Source organism: Eumetopias jubatus, unplaced genomic scaffold (genome assembly GCF_037043125.1).
Source record: "Eumetopias jubatus isolate StellerSeaLion01/CBP00866 unplaced genomic scaffold, mEumJub1_p1.0 scaffold_11, whole genome shotgun sequence".
Lineage (NCBI taxonomy): Eukaryota > Metazoa > Chordata > Mammalia > Carnivora > Otariidae > Eumetopias > Eumetopias jubatus.
In genome coordinates, this window is record NW_028274817.1 from 45,799,481 (window position 1) to 45,820,827 (window position 21,347).

The 21,347-nt window shown below is 41.6% G+C and overlaps 1 protein-coding gene across 9 annotated transcripts; it reads right to left on the reverse strand.

Annotated features, from left to right (window-relative positions):
- Positions 1-316: 316 nt before the first annotated feature.
- ARMCX1 (armadillo repeat containing X-linked 1) lies at positions 317-4,391 on the reverse strand. Of its 9 annotated transcripts, none has more exons than XM_028095366.2 (3): positions 4,292-4,391; positions 2,470-2,584; positions 317-2,209 (listed from the first exon to the last, which is right to left on the reverse strand). In XM_028095366.2, exon 3 carries the CDS (start codon positions 2,069-2,071, stop codon positions 695-697), a length of 1,377 nt encoding a protein of 458 aa, XP_027951167.1. In that variant the 5' UTR covers positions 2,072-2,209; positions 2,470-2,584; positions 4,292-4,391; the 3' UTR covers positions 317-694. The 9 variants fall into 9 exon arrangements, with proteins under 9 accessions (XP_027951167.1, XP_087884826.1, XP_027951165.1 ...); XM_088028700.1 differs by having other exon boundaries at positions 2,479-2,584; positions 4,270-4,391; XM_028095364.2 differs by having other exon boundaries at positions 4,270-4,391.
- Positions 4,392-21,347: the final 16,956 nt, after the last annotated feature.

Sequence of the window (21,347 nt, forward strand, 5' to 3'; positions counted from 1 at the left end):
TGAATACCGTAGTGCTACTTAGTGCCATGACAGTATTTAACATAACACGAGATTTGTCTCCAAGTCACCAGTTGGGTCTCCAAACATCCCCATTTTTTTCCTATCCTTCAAGCCCAGCTTACCTAAGTGTCCCCCTCCTCTGTACAGCTTTGCCTGAGCACTGCTGCCTGCAGAAGTTTCTGCACTGACGGGAAGGGTTTGGCCATGATCAGAGGCTTGTGGCTTTGGTAGCGTATTTTTGTTTCCACACATCTTACCTTTCCAAAGAGATCATAAACTCAAGGATGTGATCCAATTTTTTTTTTTTTGCTGGTTAAAACACACAACTTTATTGATGAAACACGAGTCTAAGATTAACAAATGGAAACCAAAAAAGTGTAGCTTATTTATGATTAGCCTGCTGTCAGTTTAGGTAAAGAGTAAAAAATATCTCAATCTAGGTAGCAAGATGGAATCAATAAATGCTCTCTATACAAGCTCTAGGATTCATTAAATCATTACAATGGTCCAGACTAAAACCAGCCACCACAAGTAACATCACTGTTGATGACCCTTGATATCCATTATTCCAGAGTAGGAGCTGAAAGGATCTCCTTGCCATGTAAGCACAGTGGAAAACGAAGAATTTACAAAATGCATTGTTCCCAGTGCACACTAAAAAATTATCTCGAGATTGTTTGGGACCTACTCCCAATTAGAGTTTGGTCAATACTTTTAGGACTTTTACTTTCACCACCAGATCATTGTGATTTGCTAATGCCTTGATTTTCTTAACACACACTCCAGATTCCTTGAATAAGAAAAAAAGTGAACTTCTGCTGAATTCCTTCTTAGATGATGCAAGCCCTTCGTTTTTTATGTTGTCATTTATATTTTCAAATAGAGTAAGGATATTAAGAAGAATCTCTCTGTCCCATTCTTTATTAAAGAGGGAAATCAATTCTGACGGTACTTTACAACTGACCAGCTCTCTTGTCATGGCTGGATTTTCAGTAAAGTTTATAATTAGTTTCATAATCTGAATCTTGGTGAAGTAATTTCCCAGGAATAACAAAGCAAAAAAGTCTGGAAAAGAATAGGAAAGCAAATGTTGGTAATGATTAGTCACAGTCATGTTGGTTAACAGTCTTAGTCCAGCCATCTGCACAGCTGAGTCCAAGCGACAGATCATGGTATCATCACACACTTGACTGATATACGTCTTAATCTTGCCCTGATTTTCAGCATTCACACTCAAGTTATTAAGGGCATTGTAAGCTTTTTCCCTAATAATAGGATCTTTCGTTTTTATCAGTTTTGCAATAATTGGAAGACCACCCAACTCGCGAATGGCATTTTGGTTAAAAGAATATGCTGCATTGTTACCCAGAGTGACCAAGGCTATTTCTTGAATAAAAGGATCATTTGATCTTTCCAGGATGTTAAGAACCTTTTGAAGGTCAGAAGCACCCAGAATATCATCAATTTTATAGGGAAAGTTGAACTTGCCCCTGCGAACAGGCCATGCTGTGGCTGGAGTCCTGGTGCTCTTCCCTCGGGTTCTTCCCTTGGTTTTTCCACTTGCCCTACCTCCAGCCCTAGCCCCACTCCTGGTGGGGTGGCAGCCTCCACCCCTGCCTCCTGGGCAGGGTAAACTGGGTGCCAGAGTCCTGTTCCCAGAGATAGTGCCCAACCGGGCTCCTCTGCCCACTTTTGCACTTGCCTGTTCCTTCAGAGTGCTGAAAAGGGCTTTGGCTTTGGCCTCTAGGCCACCTCCATTCCGGGCCCCCAAGTGGGCCTCTGCCTTTACATCCGAACCACTCTGGAGTTCCATGCCCACCTCAGCCTTGACCTTTGATTCACCCTGAAGTCGAGCCCCAGCCCCTACCCCAGCATTAGCCTTAGCTCCTTTCCCAGTCTCAACCCCAGTCTCTACAATATCACTAGATTCTTCCTCATCGTCCTCTTCATCGTCGTCCCAGATTTTCTCACTCTCATCTCTTCCCCAGGTCAGTCTGTAGACGCAGTAGCAGGCGCCTGCCCCGATCACCACACCAGCGGCCACACAACCAGCTTCCCGAGTACGGCCCATGCTGGGGTGAAAGTCTGAACCAAATTCTTAACCAGGGTGGAGTGGGACTGCTCTGGCCCAGAGCAGGGCTCCTGTTGGGGGCGGAGTCTTCAGCGACAGCTGGCGGGCCCTGTGGCAGCTTGCAGGTAACAGCAGAACCTAGGAATGAAGGAAAGATTTAAGGCGTCAGTCTCCCCATTTTGTGCCTTTGCATGCGGACAGACTGAACTGCAGACCAACAAACGGACAGGGACGTGACAGGGACTCGGGGCTGGATCACTGATTCCTTTCCTCTACAGGGAAGGTAATTTTGGAAAATTTTCCCCACCTCCACCTCCAGGCTCTCCAACCTGACGTTCAACCATCCCACCCATCCCACCCCAGCCCGTTACATTCAAGGCATCTAATCAGTTCCCTACCTCCCCTACCCCTCCAGATGTCCTGGGGCTAGCGGCACCCCCACATACACCCGCACAGGTCCAGGCAGTTTCTTCCTTCTCTTCCTTGCCTGGGAGTCCACTGCGACCCGCAAACCTGCATACAAAGGGGTGGGGAGGAAGGTGCTGAACGCTCAAGGGACAGAAGAAGAACCTCTCCCTGGATGGGACACACTTCCCTCTCCGGAATCTCTGGTCCCAGTTCTGCGTAGCCCAACCCTCCACTCCTCAGTCACAGAGCTATGGCTTGGAAATTCAGTTATCTCCCTTCCCCATCTCCTTTATCTCTTTCGATCCTCCACCCCACCCTGGTCAGTCACTTCCCTTTCCCTGTAATAAAAGGGATGGCGGTGGAGCGAGTGTGGAAGACAGCAAAATGCACAAAGGTTTCCAACTGGCCCTTGCCTCCGCCACCCCCACCATCTCAGAGGTACCAGGACACTCCTCCCTCCACCCATTATACCAACCTCCACTGCTCCGAAGCAATTTCCTTCCTCCCTCATATCAGTTTCCGCCTCCTCCACTAAATCTAAGGACTGGTAACTCTTGAGACTGAGTGCTTGACCGACAGAGCAACCCCAGGACACTGTACTCCGAAGAAGAGTAATTTGGAGCAAGAGCCTCTCCACCCCCACTTCAGGATTCTCGTGACACTCCGCCCCCCCAGCCACTTCCTTCTTTGTCGTCTACCTGCAGAGCACTTTGTTTTGAAAGCTCTGAAATGGAATAAAGAGGAAGAAAGGAGGGGGATGCGGAGGAAGTCCATGGGCTCCCCCGGGTTTGCAGTCCTCGCAATTCTCCACCCCAGGGGTCCCCGAATAGTGCCACCACCCTCACTCTGACCTACTTTTTCTGAACAATTTTCCTCTTCTGCTCGCTTTCTAGGGTTGAATTGGCCCTAAAGTGCAAGATCCACAGACACACAAACGACAGGACAGAGACAGACAGCTGGGCGGACAGGACAGCACTTCAGAGAGTCCCAATACCAGCTTTTCCAAATTCAGGACCCTGGTTGTCCAACGGATTTCATCTTTTGGTCTCTCACCCCTACCCCCACTTCTCAGGACTCTGCTGACATCAGCCTTCTTCCTGCCCGGCGTCCATTCACCCACTCCCGCAGCCCCCACCCTCACTGGTCGGCCATTTTCCCAGCAAAAACCACACCCCTTCTGAACAACTGGAAAGGGAGGAGGCGGGGCGAGGGAGTAAGGCAAACCTGAGGAGCAAAAGAAGAGCCCCCTCCCCGATGCATTTCCACCCCCCACGACAGCCATTTTCCCTGTGGGTACTGTCACATCCTTCTTCCTACATAAAATAACAGGAAGGCAGCTGGAGTCAGAAATGGGCCCAAGTTAAGTCAGAGACCGCAGCCACCCCCACCCCTCCGGGGACTGCGGGGCAATCCCACCTCTACCCAGACCTGCAGGGATTGGGGCAGATTCGTTCCTCTGCGTGGTACAGCGCCCTACTGAAAGACGTGGGGAATTACAGACGCACAGCACCAAGATTCTGGCTTGGTAGACAGACCAGCACCCAGGGCAAGAATCTTACTATCTGCCCTTCCCGATTCAAGGCCCTGGATGCCAAAGTTTGCAGATTTCCTCCCTCCTGGTCTGGGGTCGCCCCTGGAAGCCGCACCCCAGAGTCCACCATTTTTGTTCTTGGAAGGGCCAGGGATAGTGCAAGGCTGTGGAGAAAGCAGGCCTCGTCCCTCTTTGGTCTCCACCCTCCACTCCCCGCACCGCAGGGATTCCCCCAGGCAGCGCCCATCCGCACACAGACCTGCTGGGATCCCGGCAGTTACCTCCTCGTCCGTCCCGGGCCACAGGCCCGCCCTGGGGGTAATAGGGAGCTGGTAACCGGACCAAACCAGGATCAGGATTAGAAGGACGTCTGCAAACGTCGGCTCCTGCCCACGTGAGGGCCACGTCACCCGTGAGTTCAAGACCCCAATTACCACTCCCACCAGCAGTGCGTCAGGAGCTGGCCCACCCCCCCTTTCCTTCCCAGCTACATCGGGTCCTGCCACTCATTTTCTTCTGCCAATCCCAGAGACTGAGGAGAGCTTCTCCTTGTGGCCGGAATTTGCCTTTCTCTGGTTAACAGGGAGAAGATGCATCTGTTCCCTTGTCCGTTGGTCTTTTCTTCCTCTTTGAGGAATAGTTTATTTTCCCTTCTCTACTCCCTGTCCAATTGCTTCTCCCCTTCTCTCACTCCCCCCCACCCCCAGCTATGAAGGGCCAGCATTTTCCCTGCACCCCTCTATTAAATGGGAGGAAAGATCTCAGAAAAGATTATACGTAGTGGGAGTCCCTTACTTTCTTAAACTTTTCTGTTCATTTCTTAAAATCAGTAGTGCATTACTTTTATATTGAGAAAATAAAATGATGCTATTTTCATTTAAGGGGGGACCCAAAAGGCCTCATTAATTATGTTATATTTTGTTATAGTACAAGAAAAATGTTTCTACTGGTTATAACAAAATGGCAGCTTTCGAAACATACTAACCCGTTTTAAAATTGAAAACAAATTTTTCATACGATCTATGAATTAGTCCACAAAGAGATTTAATCCTTAGTCGTCTAAGTTTGGCCAGTTAATGTAAATGATCTACTACTTTTTCTACTTTGGGATCAACTTACAATTTGATAAAACAAAAGCAACACAATCCTGTCTTGTTTGATTAAAGAAAGACGTCTATTTACTGTCCCGAAGTCGACGAATGCTGCAGGAACCTGTTGTGATTTGATGGCTCTTCTGAGACCTGCCCCTGGATTACATTCCAGTCCACGAAGACAGAGGCAGCCGAGGGTGTGAGGAATGTAGAAATGGTCTGATCTCTCAGCTTTGTCAAGTGGGGGAGGAAGGTGCTGACCCTCCACCTCCCCCCGTATTCCAGAGCCTCTTATTCCCTGCATTCAGCCATTTGACTCTGTTGCTCGCTCTAAAAGTACACATGGACAGGTGACCAAGATGGTAAACGGCCACCTTTACTCAGGGGACCAACCTGAGCCATTGTTTCTGGCTTGCTTCTTCCCTTTCTCCCTCCCTCCCCCCAAATTCCCAGGGATGTGACTCAGGGATACATAGAAGGGATTGCTGTTCCCACATAGCCCTGCAGCTGTGGGTTTCCATGAAGAAGTGATTGCTGCCTGGGGGAAGCCCCCAGGTCGGCCTGCTCTGCCCTCATCCATGGCGCCTTGGGTAACATGGCTCCTAACACCACGGCTGCTATCACCTGGCTTGAGAGGTTCAGCCAGCTGGGCCTCTTACCTCTGGCCTCCTCGCCACAGGGCACCCCGGGAGAACCTAGCCTTGCTGCAGGGTCACTGCCTGCAGCCCACGCCCCCTTTGCTGCCCCCTCAGCCAAATGTATGCGGGGGCCCCAGAAAGTCTCCCCACTGAGCATACTGATTAACCTAGACTGGGCTTTCTCAACTGACCACTTCTGTGCTGTACCTGGAATTGTATCAACGTTATGCACATATGTTCATTTTAGTGGAGAGAGTGGTCATCGGTCTCACCAGATTCTCACGGGCATCTATGACTTTAACAAAATAATGAACTACTTGCCTAGGAAAAAAGATATATCCCCTGAGTAGAAATCAATCTCTTCCTTTCTCTCTCTGTCTCAATCTCTCTCTCTGCCTCTGTCTCTCTCATTATACACATTTCTTATTTTTTTAAATGTGCAAACAATGCAGAAATGTATAAGGTAGAATGTGAAAGTGCCCTGCAACTCTTGTTCCACCACCAACCACTTTTAACAATTTCCACCTTTCTTCATGCAAATACAAAAAGTATATGTATGCATGTGTCCAGTTCCAGGTTGAACAACAATACACAGAGTGAGATGGTTGACATTTAGTGACATAAAGTGTAATGAATCTGCACTTTGATTTGAGAACTGACATCTTTAAAAATTGAGTCTCTCTACGTCGACTTTTATGATCTTCAACAAATTTTGTTTCTTCAGGTAGGTTATACTCATTACTTGCTAAGTTTATTCCTAGGTAGTTTATTGTTTTGTTGTTTTGTAGGATGACATTCCTTTTATGATTATATTTTGTACTAGGTTATTGCCTAAGGAAAAATAATTAGTATTTCTGATAATTTTTCAGTTGATACATCTAGCATCTGCAAATGATGATTTTGTTAATTTCCTCTTTTCCGATATTTATATCTCTTATTCTTTCATTTTCTGGATGTACTGCATTGACCAGAACCTCCAGAACAACGGTGAATAATGGTGATTGAGGGCCTCCCAACCTTGTTCCTGAAGTAAATGGGAATGCCCCTAATATTTCACCATTTAGTGTGAGTTTGCTGTTTGTTTCCAATGTGTTCTCCTTCTGTTTTTGTGTGAGTGGGGGGTGATGTCTAAAAGCTGCACTTCTCGCCCACTCCCCCTGCTTGTGTTCCCTCTCTCGCTGTGTCTCTCTCTGTCAAATAAATAAATAAAATCTTTTAAAAAGGGGGGGCGCCTGGATGGCTCAGTCATTAAGCGTCTGCCTTTGGCTCAGGTCATGATGATCGAGTCCCATATCGGGGCTCCCTGTTCCGGGGGAAGCCTGCTTCTCCCTCTCCCACTCCCCCTGCTTGTGTTCCCTCTCTCGTTGTGTCTCTCTCTGCCAAATAAATAAATAAAATCTTTTTTAAAAAAATAAATAAAAGCTGCACTTTTAGGGTGCCTGGGTGGTTCAGTTGGTTAAGCATCTGACTTCAGCTCAGGTCATGATCTCAGGATCCTGGGATCCACACCCCCCCATTGGTCTCCCTGCTCAGCGGGAAGTCTGCTTGTCCCTCTGCCCCTCTGCCTGCTCATGTCCTCTCTCTCCCCCCTCAAATAAATAAAATCTTTAAAAATCATTTAAAGCTGCAATTTCATAACCCCTTATATAAGACCGAGAAAAATTCAGTTGTCCACATCACAATATTGGGAGGGAGAGGGGACCAAGGAGAATTGCCATAAATCCTGTGCTTATTATGAATATGTTGGTGAGCAAAAACAGACACTGATTCTGCTCTCATAGTGGAAACAAGACCTTAATGAAATAATCACACATGCATACAAACCGAAAAAATATTGTGAATGAAAGGAACATTATTAATATAGTAAAAGAAGTGGCAGAGTCTGGGGATCAAAGAAGACTTCCTTGTGGGGGGAAAGGGAGTGAAAATTTGAGCTGAGATGAAGAAAAGCAAGTATTAACTAGGAAAGGAAGGGAGCTGAAAATAAGAATGTTCAAATTCTCCACCTTTCTCATAACCACCATGATAACCCATATACCTCAATCCTAGGATAAATCCTGGGAAAATCACTGTTAACTTTTCAATTGACTCTCCAGGTTTTGCTGTTGTTTTATATATATCATCAACAACCACTATATATATATACACACACATATATATATACACATATATAAGTAGGTACATTGTATGTGAGTGTATATACACATATAGCTTTTAAAAATAATTTTGGGTCATAGAATGCAACTATTTGTTCAACTAATATATCATGTATGTTATTTTATCAGATACAATAATATTCTGCAGTATGGATTTACCAAAATTTTACCAATCTATCACTGATTGATATTTAGCCTCTTCCCAATCTTGGTCTATTACAAAAATGCTAAAGTGGAAGCCTTAATACACATATTTTTTGACAATTGTGGCATTATTTTCTTATGATAAATTCCTGGAAGTGAAACCACTGGGTCAAAGTAGATGCTGCCAACTTCACCTCTTAAATTTTGATGTATATATATTCCATGTTCTGCTCCAAAATTTTTCAATTTGTTTAATTATAAGTGAGATTAAGCATCTTCTCATAGGTTTGTTAACCATTTGTATATTTCTTTCTATGAATTGCCTTTCCCCATTTTCCATTAAGCTTTTCATCTTTTTCTTATTAATACATAAGAACTTTCTGTATATCAAGGAAATGAGCTCTTTGACTATCATAAGTGTCATAAATATATTCTCAGTTTATAATTTTTTGGACTTCTGCAATATGGAATTTTTAAATCTTTATGATACAAAATTTATCAATTATTTATTTACATTTTGGGGGTTGTGTGCCCTGGTTAGGAAGATCTGTATTTTCTTCTAATGTTTTTGTACATTTTTTAATGTACATTTTTTAGTATTTAAATTTTTGGCTCATATGGAATTTTTTTGGTGGCATTGCCTTTGTTACCAGTAAGGCACCAGTAATTTTCCTCACCATTGTTTTTGAACCATTTGTATAAATGTCAACATGGTGAATAAAGCAAGTAACCTCCTAATGTCATTGTAAATACATTTTCTCCCCCTTTATTGAACACATGGAATAATTTTTTTTCCAAATAGGAAATTGTCCAGTGCCAATTATCAAATAATCTTTCTCTAGCTCACTGATTTAAAACGTCACCTTTATGAAAAAAAGAAGACAGAGAGAGAAAGGCAAACCATAAAGCAGACTCTTAACTATAGAGAACAAACAAAGTTAATAGAAGGAGGTGGGCAGGGGATGGGCTAAATGGGTGATGGGTATTAAGGAAGCATTTGCTGTGATGAGCACTGGGTGTTATACGTAAGGGATGAATCACTAAATTCTACTCCTGAAACTAATACTGCACTATATGTTAACTAGCTAGAATTCAAATAAAAACTTGAAACAAAAAATAAATAAGTAAATAAAATGTCACCTTTATCGTAAGCTGAATATCCACGTATATTTGGATATATTTCTTGATTCTTTATTATGTTGCTTGAATCTGTTATTTTTTTTCTTTTTACATACCAAACTGTTTTAATTATAGTATCTTTATAATATGTTTTAATATCTGGGAGGATAAAGCCTCTTTAATCACTCTTTTTCATAATTTACCTGCCTATTCACGTGTGTTTATTTAGACATGAAATGTATTATCTTGTTATATTCCCTTAAAATCCTGTCTATTCCAATTTAGGTTACACTTCATTTATAAGCTAACTGAGGGATAACAGGCATCTTTATAAGAATATCTTACCACTTCACACAGGTCAGAATGGCTATCATTAAAAAGACAATAGAGGACTATTGCTGGTGAGGATGTAGAGACAAAGGGAACCCTTGTGCACTGTGGGTGGGAATGTAAATTGGTACAGCCACCAGGGAAAACAGTATGGAGGATCCTCAAAAAATTAAAAAGAAAAATACTATACGATCCAGTAATTCCACTTCTGGGTATTTGTCTGAAGAAAATGAAATCACTATGTCAAAGAGATATCTGCACCCACATGTGCATTGCAGCATTATTCACAATAGCCAAGACATAAAAACAACCAAAATGTTCATCAATGGATGACTGAATTAAAATAAACATATTATATTTGTATATTATATATGAATATAAATGTGTTGTTGTTCATTCATAAAAAGAAGGAAATCCTGCCATTTGCAATAACATGGATAAACTTGGAGGGTATTATGCTAAGTGAAATAAGTCAGACAAAGAAAGACAAGTGCTGTATGATTATCACTTACATGTGGAATCTAAAAGAGCCAAACTCATAGAAACTTGGGAGTAGATTGGTGGTTGCCAGAGGCTGGGGAAAAAGAGAAATGAGGCAATGTTGGTACAAACTTCCAGTTATAAGATGAATAAGTTCTGGGGATCTAAATGAACAGCATGGTGACTATAGTTAACAGTACACTGTACTGTACACGTGGCAGTTGCTAAGAGAGTAGATCTTAAATGTTCTCACCACAACAACTACAACAAATAAGGTGGTAATTATATGGTATGATGATGTGTTAACTAACCATATTGTGACAATCATTTTGCAATATGTGTGTATCAAATCATCACACTGTACACCTTAAACTTACATAACATTATATGTCAATTATATCTCAATAAAACTGAGGAAGAAAGAATATCTTTCTATATAAGAACCTATTTCTTCTAGTCTTCATTCTTTTTCCTCAACGGCATTTCTAAATTAAAAAAATAATAATAACTCGTAGAGCATTGCCTGGCACACTATAGATTATTAATAAATACTTGTTGAATTAATGAGTATGTCTTGCAGATTTTTTGTTAAGGGTATTCTTAAGTAGCTTACTTTTCTCCGTGGCTATTGTAAGTTGAATCGTTTCTTTATCTTACATTTTCTGTTTATTGTTTTTATATATGAAAGTGGTTGGTTTTTGCAGTTGATTTTATAGCCAGCCTCTTTATGGAATTCCTAAGGTTTCAAATAGTTTTTAGTTGATTCTCTTAGATTTGTTTCATTTGCAGTAATGATCATCTTGTCTCCTCCTTTCCAATATGAATATCACATTCCCTTCTCAGATAATTGCATTAAGTAGTACTTCCAGAACAGTGTTAAATAATTGTGAAAAAACTGGCATCCTTGTCTTTTTCCTGATTTTTATGAGAATGCTTCTGGTGTTTGGGACTTCTTGATCAAAACTAAGGCCATGGAAGAGGGACTTTCTGCAGGAGCTGAAGTCTTGGCCCATCACCGCCAGTATACTTATTGGCACTCACTGCCAATAAAACACAGCCCAAATCAGTGAGGAAACAGGAAAGAAAATAAATTGTCTTCTCTGTTCTTCCAAAGTTCTGTAAGTGTATTCCATTGGCCAAATCCAAAGAGACTCCAACTAGGAAAGGTGCTTAGGGAATACAGTCCATAGGAGTCAGCCTCCCAGGGCATAGAACAGGACCAAGGGGCAGGAAATTGATCAGGAGGTGAGGTAAAATAAAGTTTAGCCAACATGGTTCACCCCTTTAGCCACTCAGCATCCATTCTTGCCCTTTACTCAAATAAAGAAACTCATCTCCAACAGGGAAGAAGGGACAAAAAGACCCATCAGCCTCTGTACTGTCATTGAGTGATGTCAATTCATGCTCTCCACCTGAAACCTAATTCAGAACAACCATCTCCAGTATTTTTCATATATAACAGAAAGGAAGGAAAAAAATTATCAACAAAGATACGCCTAGCTGCCACAGCTTCCCTCTGTAGCTGGTCATGAGGCGAAAGTCAATAATCCATTTCATATGCCCCTTAGCTTTTCATAGTTCTTTCCCTGATATAGTGACCCTAACCTTCAATCCTATCTTTATTGGATTTTTGCATTTTCCCATTGACGAGGACTATTGGGCAAATGAGCACTAAGAGGTGCCCTAATGGGCTCCAAGCAAACTTCTGTTCTCATTGTATAGCAGCAACTCTACTCCCCCTTGGTAATGGGATTCAATCACTCCAGCCAGTACAGTAACCCCTTTCTCTGCCTGTCAGTTCAATTGCATAAGGAGACCAAAATGGCCAGGCTGCAGTTTCAGCTTTCAATTTAATGGAACCATGGCCTTATTCCCTGTGGGAAACATTCATCCCTTGGAAGATGGAACCTCCAAACCTGCCGAGCCCAAGGTTGTGGGGACAAAAATATATTTTTTTTCCTACTGGGTTAATTGGTGTGATAGTGAGAGGGGCCACTCCCTCCTCCATCCCTTCATTCCCAGACTCATGTATCCTCACTATGAAGGAAATACCACCATATACTGGTCACTGGTTTTAAAGCAACCATGTATTCTTGTAGTATTGCACTCTCAGCATGGAACATCTGATCCTATAACTAAGCTTTCAGTAATTCATTTACTTTTCTATCAGGCAAGCTGCTTCTGCATGATGGAGTAAGTAATACAGATTAGTGAATCTTTGGATATGACTCCATTATTGTACTTCATCTACCATTAAATGAGTTCCTTGGTCAGAGACAATACTATTACCTAGGATAACCCAATGATGATTAAGGCATTCTGGAAGTCAATGGATGGTGGCACTGAAGAATCATCATGAGCAAAGAAGATAAATGTGTGTCCAGAATATTTATTTCCATAAGGAAAAATGTTCTCACCATGATGAGTGGTGTCCCATATAATAATCCTACCACCATGGGGCTGACTGGTATCCCCAGGAAATACTGTCTTATTGTATTGAATGGTTCTTCATAATCTTATTTTGTTGTCAGTTTGGGCACTCAGCAGTGTTAGCACAAGATCAACCTTGGTGAGTGGAAGTCCATGTTATTCAGCCCATGCATAGCCTCCATAACATTGATGCTAATCTAATACAGATAGCACAAAGAATAGGGACCATTATCACTATTCTATTTACTACAGTGCTATATTGAATTTGATAATATTTTCTTTTGGACTTTTGCATTTATATTTATAATTTAGTGTGACCTCTGGTTTACTGTTTTAGTTCTAGTCCTCTTTGTTTTGGTGTAAGTCTTATGAAACCTTATAGAATTAATGGGGTAGATTTCCACCTTTCCCTATGCTCTAGAACACTTTAAATTATTTTTAAATATTTGTGGATCTTTGATGATGTTGTGGTAGGAAGAAGAATGTCTCCTCAAAGATGTCTACATATTGGAATCTGTGACTAAGTTACCTTATATGGAAAAAGGGACTTTGCAGATGTGATTAAATTAAGGATATTGAGATAGGAAGATTATGCTAGATTGGCTGGGTGGGCCCAATATAATCACAGGGTCCTTTTTAAAAATTTTTTTACAAGGGTCCGTATAAGGGGGGCAGAAGTATCATATAAGATGTGATGACAGAATCACACATCAGAGTGATGTGGGGCGATGGGCAAAGGAATTCAAGCAGCCTCTAGAAGGTGGAAAAAGCAAGGAAATGGATTCTCCACTAGAGCATCCAGAAGGAACATAGCTCTGTCAACCCATTTTAGACTTCTGACCTCCAGAACTGTAAGATAATGTGTCTTGTTTTAAGCCATTGAATTTTCAATAACTTGTTACAGCAGCAGTAAGGAACTAATACGATGTCATTACTGTTTTCAAAAAACAGAAGTTTTTTATATTTACCCAGATATTAACCATTTCTACTGCTTCTCCTTCATTCCTGAATTCCAGATTTCCCCCTGGTATCATTTCCCTTTAGGCTGGAGACCTTCGTTTAGCATCTTTTTTTTTTTACAACACATCTGTTGGCAACAAATTCTCTTGGTTTTCCTTCATCTGAGAACATCTTTATTACATCTCTGTTCTTGAAGTATAACTATGGTTTGGCAATTCTTTCCTTTAAACACTTTAAAGATGTTGTTATTCCACTATTTTCTGAGCTTCGTTGTTTGGGATAAGAAAACCACGGTCTTTCAAATTGTTGTTCCCCTATAAGTAATGTGTTATTTTCCTCTAGCTACTTTCAAGGTTTTTTCTTTACTTTTGGTTTTTAGTAATTAGATAAGATGTGTCTAGGCATGCTTTTCTTTGAGTTCATCCTGCTTGGGATTTATTGACCTTCTTGAATAGGTAAATTTATGATGTTCAAAAAATCTGGGAAATGTTTAACAATTATATCCTCAAATAATTTTTCTATTCTAGGAGGGGCAAGCCCAAAAGACCAGGAACTGCTATCCCTTCCCAGCACCATCTCACAGAGCAGGAGTTTTACTCAGGTAAAAGCAGGTGCCTGCTTTCAGCTCTGGTGCAGTGGTTCAAGGGTTCTCCCCAAGAAGAAAGGCAGGACACAAAGATGAGGAATGCTGCAGCTCTGCCTGAAGGGACTGAAATAATTTGGAAAAGGTAGTAGAAAATTCCATGCATTTTGACAGGCACTGTCAAAAAAACAATGGAGATCTTGGTGGAGAGGCTAGTACCACTAATATAAGAAAAATGTCAGAACAGTCACAAGTTTCCTAGAAAGAACCAGGGAAAGAGACAAACAATAAAAGCCCTCTTGAGATCACATAAAATTGTGGGGATCAGGAAGACTGTGTGTATATGCTAGGCTGCATCCTCTTAGGAAAATTAGAGAAAGACATGGAACAAGCTTGAAAGGATTCCCCAAGCCACACAGAGACCCATAAACATAGGGCAAAAGCCTCACTGGCACAAAGAGCTTAAACACAACCTCTGACCAAGCACTGACTAAATCATAAGCTACTCTGACCCAGGGACAAATCCTAGAAAGCCGAGATTAAAAATAAAGTCACAGTCATCCTTGGCAGTCTGAAAGAATGTGCGAATGTCCAAGGCTATATCCTTTCAGGAACAATCAGAGAAGAAACCTCCAAGCTACTAGTCCCTGGCTGAATGGGAGAGAGGCAAAATATGTAAACTCACTGAAATGTGAGAGCAGCTACACACCTATCTAATGATAAAGGGTAAATATCTAACTGACTGAGGGAACTTAAGCACAACCTTTGACCAATAAATGACATGCTAACCTACAGGCAAAACCCAAGTAGCCAGGCTAAAAGATAAAAACAAGGGAAAAAGATCTGAGCTGGGACATCAGAGATGCACACTTTGAGTGTGTGGGGGGAATAAACTTCCCAGAATTAGTCCCACCAAGTCAACAAACAAATAAACAAATGACCACTGAGAGAAGCATCAGTATCCCGGGTTGCTGTATTACCTAAATGTCCAGCTCTCAACAAAGGATTAAAATACGTACCACAACTTATAGGAAACATGAAAGACAGTATAAATGTATTTTGTTGTAACTCTATTTTTTTCTATTTGATTTAAAAGACTTTATAAAGCAACATCTATGTTGATGTACACACAGTGTATAAAGGTGTAATTTGTATGATAATAACAATGCAAAGGAGTGGGTAGGGGATAGAGCTATTAGGAGCAAAGATTTGAAATTAAATTGGTATTGATCTGAACTTGATTTTTATAAGTTAAGTTGTTCATTGTAATTCCCAGGACAACTACCAAGAGAATATATTTTAAAATATAGTAAAAGAAATGACAAGGGAATGAAAATGGTACACTAGAAAATGTCTACTTGACATAAAAGAAGGCAATGGTGGAGGGATAGGGGAACAAAAAGGACATAAGTCATATAGAAAACAAATAACAAAGCGAAATAAGTCAATCAGAAAAAGACAATTACCATATGATCTCACTCATATGCGAAATTTAAGAAACAAAATAGAGGATCATAGGGAGAGGGAGGGAAAAATAAAACAAGACGAAACCAGAGAGGAAGACAAACCATAAGAGACTCTTAATCATAGGAAACAAACTGAGGGCTGCTAGAGGGGAGGGGGGTGGGGGGATGGGGTAACTGGGTGACGGACATTAAGGAGGGCAGGTGATGTAATGAGCACTGGGTGTTATGTAAGACTGATGAATCACTGAATTCTACCTCTGAAACTAATATTACACTATATGTTAATTCATTGAATTTAAATTAATTGACTAAAAATAAAATGTTAATGTGAAAGAAAACAAATAACAAAATGGCAGATATAAATTCTACCTTATCAGTGATTGCATTAAATATAAATGTATTAAACACTCCTATTTATTTATTTAGATTTTACTTTTTTAATTTTATTTATTTATTTGACAGAGAGAGACACAGTGAGAGAGGGGACACAAGCAGGGCGAGTGGGAGAGGGAGAAGCAGGTTTCCCGCCGAGCAGGGAGCCCGAGGCGGGCTCGATCCCAGGACCCTGGGAGCATGACCTGAGCCAAAGGCAGATGCTTGACGACTGAGCCACACAGGCGCCCTTAGATTTTATTTTTAAGTAATCTCTACACCCAATGTGGGGCTCGAACTTACAACCCCAAGATCAAGAGTCACATGCTCCACTGACTGAGTCAGCCAAGCACCCCTTAAACAGTCCATTTTAAAAGCAGAGATTGCAGAATGGATTTTTAAAATAAGATCTATGCTGCCTATAAAAGACATTCAGAATCAAAGACACAAGTAAGTTGACAATCAAAAGATAAAAAAAAGTTGTACCATGCAACAGTAACCAAAAGGGACCTGGAATGGTTATATTTATATGAGAAAAATTAGGCCCTAGGACACACATTGTTATTAGAGACTAAGAAGGGCCATTTATAATGATGAAAATGTCAATCTATAAAGAAGATATAACAATTATAAATCTATATGGACCTAATGACAAAACCCCAAAATACATGAAGCAAAAACAGAATTGAAGGGAAATAAAATATATATAAGGAATAAAAATAATATATAATATATGCTAATTTATAAGTACTACTGAGTGTTGAATCATTTAATTATCACAGCAATCCTATAAAATAGATATTGTTGGGGCGCCTGGGTGGCTCAGTCAGTTGGGCGTCTGCCTTTGGCTCAGATCATGATCCCAGGGTCCTGGAATTGAGTCCGTGTTGGGGTCCCTGCTCAGCGGGAAGTCTGTTTCTCCCTCTACCCCTCCTCCGCTTGTTCTCTCTCTCTCTCTCTGGCAAAAATAAATAAATAAAAAATCTTTTAATAAATAAATAAAATAGATATTGTTATTTTCATTCTAAATATAGGGAAAGCGAGGCAGAGAGAGATTAAGAGATTTACCTAAGATTGTACAGCTATTAAGTGACAAAACCAGGATTTGAAGTGAAGTTGTCCAGGGGCTTCTGTGCTCTTAATTACCCCTTCTTATGGTTCAGCTTTGAGTAATATTTACATAGACATAATATAAACACTTAATATTGATTCAATAAAATACAGAGAAGTAACAACAATATATTAGGAGAATGTAGGAGAAGTGTGGTTATATATGGAGTGGGAGGTATAAGATAACTGAATCCTTCCATTGTAGGAAGTCATAACTGATGTATAAAAATTAAAAATTAAGAAATAAAAGTATAAATAGGTTATTTAGAAATATGGAGGTGATTCCAGAAGAAACAGTTAAAAGATTTCAAAGTGATTGTCTCTGAGTAACAGAAATCTGGCCTGGGAAAGGATGAAGCAAACTTCTAGTGGATTTTTCTTGTTGCTGCTCTAGGCTTTACAGTACTCTATAACTACGAAAATTACATTTTAAAAAACAAGGTTCTGGAACTAAACATAGAATAGGACTCCAATTCTATGTAAATAATGTACAGAAAACTTGAGGACTATTATGGACGACGGAATGTGTGTGTCTCCCCAAAATTCATACGTTGAAGTGTTTACCCCCAGTATAGGCTGTGTATGGAGATGGGGACTCTAAGGAAGTAACTAAGGTTAAATGAGGTCATAAGAGGGGTCCCTGTGGGACGCCTGCATGGCTCAGTCGGTTAGGCATCTGCCTTCTGCTCAGGTCATGATCCCAGGGTCCTGGGACTGAGCCCCATGTCGGGCTCCCTGCTCAGCGGGGAGCCTCTCCTCCCTCCCCCTCTGCTGCTCCCCCTGCTTGTGCTCTCTCTCTCTCTCTCTGTCAGACAAATAAGTAAAATTAAAAAAAAAAAAGAGTGGGTCCCTGATCTGATAGGATTAGTGTCCTTATAAGAAGAAATACCAGAGTGTTCACTCTCTCTCTAGGTGCACACACCAAGGAAAGGCCATGTGAGGTCATAGCAAGAAGGTGGCTATCTACAAGCCAGGAAGAGAGCTGTCACAGAAACCAAATTTACCAGCACCTCATCTTGGAATTCTCAGCCTCCAGGACTGTTAGAAAGTAAGTTTCTGTTGTTTAAACCACCCAGTCTGTGGTATTTTGTTTTAGCAGCCCAAGTGGACTAATACAAGGACATTATGCTAAATGAAATGAGCTAGTCACAAAAGGACAAACATTGTATGATTCCACTACATGAGGTAATCAAATGCATAGAGTAGTTAAATTCATAGAGACAGAAAGTAGAATGGTGGTTGTCAGGGGCTGAAGGAGGGGATCGTGGGGAGTTAGTGTTTAATGGGTACAGAATTTCAGTTTGGAAAGATGGAAAGAATACTGGAAATGGATGGTGGTGATGGTTACACAACAATGTGAATATGCTTAATGTCAATGGACCGTACACTTAAAAATGGTGAAGGTAGCAAATGTTTTGTGTACTTTGCCACAATTTTTTAAAAGGGAAGAAAAAAGAATGTATAGAGATACGTGTTATAATATTGATGGGAGGCCATATCTTCCACTTCAGTTCTGCACTCCTTTCTGCCAAAGTCCCACATGTATTGAGCCTTTTCAGCATTCTGTCCTCAGTTTTTCAATCTGTATCCCTTGCTGGGGCTACCTGACTCACTCTCTGGCTTCAGTTATCATCTAAAATACATATTTCTAGTCAGACCTTTATTCTGAGCTCTAGATCCACACTTTTCAAATAAACACTGAACATCTCCTCTTGAAAGTCCCATAAGGGGGCGCCTGAGTGGCTCAGTCGGTTAAGTGTCTGCCTTTGGCTCAGGTCATGATCCCAGAATCCTGGGACCGAGCCCCGCATGGGACTCCCTGCTCAGCGGGGCGTCTACTTCTCCCTCTCCCTCTGCCTGCTCCTCTGCCTACTTGTGCTCTCTATCTTTCTGTCAAATAAATAAGTAAAATCTTCAAAAAAAAAAAAAGATTCTCTCAAAAAAAAAAGTTCCATAGGCACCTCAAATTCAGATAGTTTAAACCAGATTCATTCCCTTTCCCTCTCAAATCTGCTCCTTTTGAGGAGTTTGAAAAATAAACTGTGCTCTCTCTCTTTCTCTCTGTCAGTTAAATAAGTAAAATCTTAAAAAAAAAAAAAAGAGTGGGTCCCTGACCTGATAGGATTAGTGTCCTTATAAGAAGAAATACCAGACTGTTCTTTGTACTCTGGTATTTGAAAAATAAAAGGGGAAGAGAAATGTTAATACTCTTGCTGCCTCATCCTCTATTCCAGATTGCACTCTCTCCCCTATAGTACACTGCCTTAAGGGTCAATCGGTTTATGTGTTTTCTAGAAATGGGCTTTTTTCCCAAGAAGAACAGCATTTTCATTTTCAAAAAGTGATGTTAAACTCTTCCTCATATGTGCATGACCCGGCAAGGCCACTATACCCAAAACCTTAAACCAACCCCTGAGCCCTGAGTCTGCTACAACCTTAGAGTAAGAATCGGGACCTGAATGTCATCCACTGCTGTCCTAGACTCAGCCCTACCCTTAGATCTGGACATGAGGGACCCCCTCTAAATCCTATGTTTTGAAGGGTCCTGCATATCTCACACACACACACACACACACACACACACACACATTAAATAACACATGGGTGCCTGTGTCATACAGGATCTGGTGCTCATTGTTGGCACAGTGTAACTTATAACCCTAAACATCTGCACTTTGACTAGTACTGTTCAGGCTCCAGGAACGTGCTTCTCCACATCTGTCTCCCTTTATCTTCTAAATAAAAGGCAACTGTGTCCAAATGCCATGACCATTTGTGGATTGTGCCACTGCTGACCCAAAAGACAGACCCGATTTCAGAAGGCAGGGAAGATTCAAGCAGTGGGAGCTAACTTGTCAAAGCCTTCTCAGATACATGAATGCAATAGGTTTCTGTTGAACAAACTATCATTCCCCAATAGTGCCCATTTTCTTGCCTATTTTCCAGTCTGCAGCTCCAGAGGTAATAAAAAATTAGTGCAGTATTTGCAAAAGTTGCACAGAGAGGCTAACGGACATTTCACAATATTAAACAACTCATATTACTCTTGATTTTAGGGTGGATGGATTAGATAGATAGATAGATAGATAGATAGATAGATAGATAGATAGATGATAGATATAACATGCATAAAGCATTGTCACAGATTGGCTGTTCCAGGAAGCAGATTCTGAGACAAAGATTAGAGTATAGAAGGTTTATTGGGAAGTACTCCTGGCATCAACACTTATGGAAGGAAAGGGAAGAAAGCAGCAGGAATGAAAAAAGGAGAAATCAAATTTTAGCCCATTATCAGTGGAATGCTTCAGCATACTTTGGAGTGAATTATGAAGACAAAATGAAACTCCAAAACTATCTCAGTTAAGGGCAAGAGGGCCAGGCCTTTATACACAGCATCAATAAATCATTGGATGTGGGCCACCCTGAGAATGGGATGTGATCTGAAACAAGATAACTCTCAGCTAATGCAATCCCAGAAGAGGGCTGGTAGCCAAGGACTTTCTGATGGCAGCATTCCTAACAACTGAAGTAATAAGGCCTCGATTGCTAAAGGGAGCTCTGGGCAAGGTATTGCAGTGCCCACCACAGTCCACCCTTTGTGCCTTCTGGATCTACTTCACTAAGTTCTGGGATCAGCTCTTCTAGGAGTCTGATGGGCCTCTCTTCCTAGGAGAAACTTAGGACAAACTACCACCCTCAATACTTCAGCTGGTCTCAAAGCAGCAAATAACCACTTCCCCTCCCACTAACAATTATAGACCCCCATCAGTCTTAAGGTTTTGGTGGTTTGCCTGGTGGTATGACCCAGACCCTCATTCCTGGTCACCATGGCTTTCTCAGGCTGGAGTTGCTATACTTGCTGATACCCACACACCAAGCCCACCAATCTAAGAACAATGCTTGGGCTTTTCCTTCCTAGTCAGCTTGTCAGGAGATCTGCCAGAGTGCCTGGGTGGCTCAGTCGGTTAAGCGTCTGCCTTCGGCTCAGGTCATGATCCTGGAGCCCCACATTGGGCTCCCTGCTCAGCGGGGAGTCTGCTTCTCCCTCTGCCCCTCACCCCACTTGTGTGCTCGCTCTCTCGCTCTCTCAAATGAATAAATAAAATCTTAAAAAAAAGAGATCTCCCAGGGGGCCACACATGCATGGTGAATGAATGATGCTAGTGCATCAGTGGAGGATCTGTTATCATGAAGGATCCACTCTTGCTGATTGTGTAGGTGCTTGTGTTCTCCAGTCCTGCTTGTGCTTGATCCTGTGTGTAAAACTTCCTTCTGGTTGCTGGGCCTGCCCGCCCTTATACCCTAGAGGATCTGACAGCATTCAGTTCATGATGGGCAGTTCTAGCTGCATGGTCACTTGATGTCCTATGGCCAGGCATTCCATCTCTTTCAGGATGCAGTAGCATGTGAGGAGCTGTTTTTAAAAGATATATAATTCTCCACCGTATATGGCATGGT

Coding starts and splice junctions, on each gene's coding strand:
- ARMCX1 (XM_028095372.2), bottom strand. CDS start 2,071: ATGGGCCGTACTCGGGAAGCTGGTTGTGTGGCCGCTGGTGTGGTGATC.